This window comes from Prionailurus bengalensis, chromosome D1, assembly GCF_016509475.1.
Source record: "Prionailurus bengalensis isolate Pbe53 chromosome D1, Fcat_Pben_1.1_paternal_pri, whole genome shotgun sequence".
NCBI classification, from domain to species: domain Eukaryota; kingdom Metazoa; phylum Chordata; class Mammalia; order Carnivora; family Felidae; genus Prionailurus; species Prionailurus bengalensis.
Window position 1 is genome coordinate 21,400,414 of NC_057346.1, and position 5,023 is coordinate 21,405,436.

Genomic DNA, 5,023 nt, shown 5'->3' on the forward strand with positions numbered 1-5,023 from the left:
TTACTAGTTATTTAGTAAACTGGTTTCAGGTACAGAAATACAAAAGCAAACAATGAAACAAAGTAGCTATAAGGGAAATGTTAAGACAGGTCTATTAAAACACAGATACCACAATCTGAAGAAACAACATTTATAATGAGCAAAACCTCTTGAAAAACATAATAAAAATTTTAAAATTGAATTTCTTGGGGTACCTGGGTGGCTCAGTCGGTTAAGCGTCCAACTGGTTCATGAGTTTGAGCCCCACCTCATGGTAAGCTCATGGTTCATGAGTTTGAGCACCACCTCTGGCTCTGTGCTGACAGCTCAGAGCCTGGAACCTGCTTCGGATTCTATGTCTGCCTCTCTCTTGGCCCCTCCCTCCCCTTCTCACACTCTGTCTCTCTCTCAAAAATAATTTTACATACAAAAATTTTTTTAATAAAAATTGAATTTCTTTATGTTATAATTTCTAATCAGAACATGGTTATCCTTTGTATTTTAAACAATGCTTTCCACAATGTAACTTTGATATCCTTGTTTCTCAAACTGTAGATTAAGGGATTAAGCATGGGCACCACATTAGTGTAGAAAACTGAAGAAATTTTTCCCACGTCCATAGACCCCGGAGAAGAATATTTAAGATACATGAATGCTGCTGAGCCAAAGAAAAGAGAAATAGCAATGATGTGAGAACTACAGGTACTGAAGGCTTTTGATCGTCCTTGAGCAGATCTGATATGAAGAATGCTAGTGAGGATAAAGACGTAAGAAATCAGGATGGTAAAACTGGGTACTGTGATATTAATTCCCACGACTATCAGAACTACTACCTCGTTGACATAGGTGCTGCTGCAAGACAGTTGGAGGAGAGGAAGAATATCACACAGGTAATGGTTGATGACATTAACACTGCAGAAGGTTAGTCTGAGCATGCACCCTGTGTGGGCAGAGGCTCCAGCAAACCCCATCATATATGCAGCAACAGTCAGCAAGGCACAGATCTGATGGGACATGGTTACCTTATACAGCAACGGATTACAGATGGCCACGTAGCGATCGTAGGCCATTGAGGTCAACATATAGCATTCCGAGATGACAAAAAAGAGAAAGAAAAACAGCTGAGTCATGCAGCCGACATAGGAGATGATATTCTCCCTTGATACAAAGTTCATCAGCATCTTGGGGGTGAAAGCAGAAGAGTAACAGACATCAATGAAGGATAGGTTGAAGAGGAAGTAGTACATGGGGGTATGGAGGTGAGAATTTAGACTAATAAGAGTGACCAAGCCAACGTTGCCCACCATGGTGACAATGTAGATCACCAGAAACAGGAAGAAGAGGGGTTGCTGGAGCTCTGGACGGTCTGTTAGGCCAGCAAGAAGAAATTCAGTCACTAAGGACTCATTTCTAACCAGTATTCTTCTCTTCAGAAATCTGTGAGAACAGAAGAAACTTCCATTAATAGAGACCCCAGCTCTCTCCTTCCTTACATGCTCTTATTTATGAGAAGACTCAGACCAGCAGAAATCGAATAAGTCCCTTTGCTTCACAGGGTCCAAATGGACTGCACACATAGCCATTGGCATTAAAATCACTCTGTCTTTTGTTGCATGAGTTGTATGTGACAAACAGCTATTCCTGTCTTTACTAGAAGATACAAGAATGGAGTAGCTGAGGACTAAGCCCACCTGTTGGTGAGCTTCAGTAGGGAGGTATCCCCCTTCTCTCCCTCCCACTCATCTGATCCTTCACTTCCTAGTTCCTACTCAGATTTCCATTACCTTACCAGATACTTCAGTTCCCCAGTGATGACTAACAAAAAAAGAGAAACTTCTGCTAGAGTAGAGATCATTCAGATATTTAACACTTATTGAGGAGACCCTTGGTAGCCCAAGACTTATATTTAACCATACATCAGGTGTTTCTACACATTCTCCTCCTTTGTTCCATCCTAGCTGGACAGAGAATGTAAAAGGAAGGTGGATGTGCTTCCTTCTCTTTGTAGGAGGGCACAAAAGAGAAACATAATTTGGATGTTGATTAAATTAGTTAGGTTTGTGAAAATGTAGCAAGCTGTATACTTAGGACATTTAAACTTTATTGTATGTGTATTTCAGCTGAAATAGCATATTTCAGCTAAAAAATATTTTTAGGAAAAAAACAAATCTTTTCCTCTGATGTTTCTATTTTCTGGACATGTCACTTGGAACTGCTATAGCTCTCCTGCTACTAGACTGAGGATGAAGCCAACACAGGAAGGGTGTGCTAAGAATAATGCAGGCAGTGGATTAAGGGCTGCATACTTCGGAATTTCTTGCTATTCAAAATAAGTACTTTCCCCCATTTTTCAGCAACAGAGTGAGAGAAAAATGGAAACTTGCGTAACTCACTCTCCTTCCATTGAGATAACTCAGTGCTGATTCTTCATGAGTTTCACCTCCACTTCCCTGTAAGAACTGGCTTTTATGATGTCACAACTGAGCAGATATAGATAGTCACAGGATCTTCTTCCTTTACTGGCAAAAGAGCAATAGCATAGATCTCCCAGACTGAATGTTCCAGGAGTCAGCCTGAGAAGTAGATCAAACTTCTAGTTATAAATTTACTAAGAGAGTTTGAAGGGAAACCACACAGGTGACACCTGACCCATCATGACATAGAGCACAAGACTTTTGCTTAAGGCTTATAATTCTTTTAGACCTCATTAGAAATACGGTGTAGGTCTTCCCTAAGATCTCCCCATCGTGATAAACTCTGCAGGGAAGAATCTGATGTCTGAGTTTACACACTAATTGTAACCGTAAATGTTAATTTCCCAACAGGGATTACATATTCCCTAGGTTTTAGGAGAAAGGGTCCTCTGCTGTCCCTTAGAAGGATGCATATAAATAGCGTCACTGAAAATGTCACTAATTATCATTCTATGTAACCCAGTTCTAGTCAGAATTTATACACATCTCCTAAAGTTTATTTATTATGCTTTTTTAATATTTTGAGAATTCTAAAATAATCATTAAGCATATTTTATAGACACAGCAAAAGGATACTTTTGTTTTCAGAGATTATTGTTTAAATAGAAAGTAATTTGATAGAATAACAACCCATTATTCTATGAAATGTTACTTTGCGTTGTTCTGACTCAATATGGCTTTGCTTTCCACATATTAAAATTAAATCTATAAGAAAAATCACTGGTAATAGATTTCCATCTTAAGAAAACACAATTTTAGAATTCCAGAGTATATATTAATTTCTCCTTATGCTTGTGAGAAGATATCTAAAGTTTACTTTCAAATGAATATAGATTCACAGAGAATTATAAAAATAACGTCGCGATTTCCTGGAACTCCAGATTCCTACCTACATCTCCAACAACTGTAGTATAATAGCAAAACCAGTAAACTGACTTTGGAACAATCATGTTAAGTAGAATTTAGGACTATAGATGTTATTCAGGTTTCAGCAGTTTTACATGCACTGAGAGTTTGTGTTGTGTGTGCCTGTGTGTGTGTGTGTGTGTGTGTGTGTGTGTGTGTGTGTGTGGAGATCAATGCAATCTGATCCCTTGTACAGATTCGCCACCACAATTAGGACACAGGACTGCTCCACCAGCTATTCTACCCCTTAAACCCAACCCCTTCCACCTGTATCTGTCTTCCGGCAACCACTGACCTGTTCTCCACCTCTTCAGTTGATTCCTTTAGAGAACAATAAATGAAATCATATAACATGTAACCTCCGAGATTAGTGTTTTTCACTAAGTACCATGTCCTGAAGTCCATCCCAGCTGTTGTATGTAACACCGGTCTGTCCCTTTCATTGCTGAGTAGTATTCTGTATTTTACAATTCAAGTTTATTCAACCTTCTGTAGTAACTTAAGATTTGGGTATTGGGAGGCACCTGGGTGGCTTAGTCCGTTGAGCTTTCGACTCTTGACTTCAGCTCAGGTCATGATTTCATAATCGTAGGATTGAGCCCTGCATCAGGTTCTGTGTTAGGTGTGGAGCCTGCTTAAGATTCTCTCTCTCTCCCTCTTTCTCTTTCCCTCTGCCCCTTCCCCACTCACACTCTCTCTTTTAAAAAAAAAAATCTGGGTATTGATACAAAACTAAATCTGTTTTATTCATGGAAAATGTTTCCGGGACAGGAGCCAGATGACAGTTGAGACTGGTTCAACTAGGAATTCTCTTTAAGCTAACCTGAGTCAAGGCTTTCATTCTTCCTCCTCTAAGAATAGTGGCTGAAACACCCAGAATTTAAATAGGTCTTATAACCAGTCAAAGACAAGGGGGAACACAGTGTATGTACCAACATTACTCTTTCTGAAAGTGTACCTTAGTAGTCACAATAAAATAGTCAGGAAAAGACATTTGAACATAATGCAAATTCTATTCGCTACAATTTCTTATTCATTCAATCTCAGAAAATGTGTATTTGAGTTTCAGAGTTGCAAACCCATACGCCTTTGGGAAACCAATTTATCAACCAGGGTACAGTGTTTATGTACAGGTTTTTTTGTTTTTACCCTTGCAACGTATAGTCAAGTGTTTCTGTCACAGAAAGAAGTTATAAGTGTACAAAAGGGGGAGTCTAGAATGAACTATGTGGTGCTAGATTAGCATCACATAATATACATCTTAATACACATATTAAGATACATAGATTCAAAAAGATAGGTAGATAGACAGATAGATAGATAGATAAATAGATAATAGACAGATAGATACACAAGCATTTGAATACATACACGTATTTCCTATCTCTCTCCACTAAGAGGGCCTAGAAGCAGTGATACCCTAGTAAAAATGAACACATCCGGGGCGCCTGGGTAGCTCAGTCAGTTAAATGTCAGACTTCGGCTCAGGTCATGATCTCACAGTTTGTGAGTTTGAGCCCCGCGTTGGGCTCTGTGCTGACAGCTCAGAGCCTAGAGCTGGCTTCAGATTCTGTATTTCCCTCCCTCTCTCTCTGCCCTTCCCCTGCCTGTGCTGTCTCCCTCTCTCAAAAATAAATAGACATTAAAAGAAAATTTATTTTAAA

At 39.2% G+C, this 5,023-nt stretch overlaps 1 protein-coding gene across 1 annotated transcript; it reads right to left on the reverse strand.

Annotated features, from left to right (window-relative positions):
* Positions 1 to 455: 455 nt before the first annotated feature.
* On the reverse strand, positions 456 to 3,764 carry LOC122484213 (olfactory receptor 8B3-like). Its single transcript, XM_043582216.1, has 2 exons — positions 3,655 to 3,764; positions 456 to 1,416 (listed from the first exon to the last, which is right to left on the reverse strand). Exons 1-2 carry the CDS (start codon positions 3,762 to 3,764, stop codon positions 456 to 458), a joined length of 1,071 nt encoding a protein of 356 aa, XP_043438151.1.
* Positions 3,765 to 5,023: the final 1,259 nt, after the last annotated feature.

Bases quoted from the DNA above. Each gene is read 5' to 3' on its own strand.
- LOC122484213 (XM_043582216.1), bottom strand. From the start codon at position 3,764: ATGGACTTCAGGACATGGTACTTAGTGAAAAACACTAATCTCGGAGGT. The intron at 1,417-3,654 runs GTCAGTGGTTGC...CTGTTCTCACAG, and splicing joins ACTGAAGAGGTGGAGAACAG to ATTTCTGAAGAGAAGAATAC.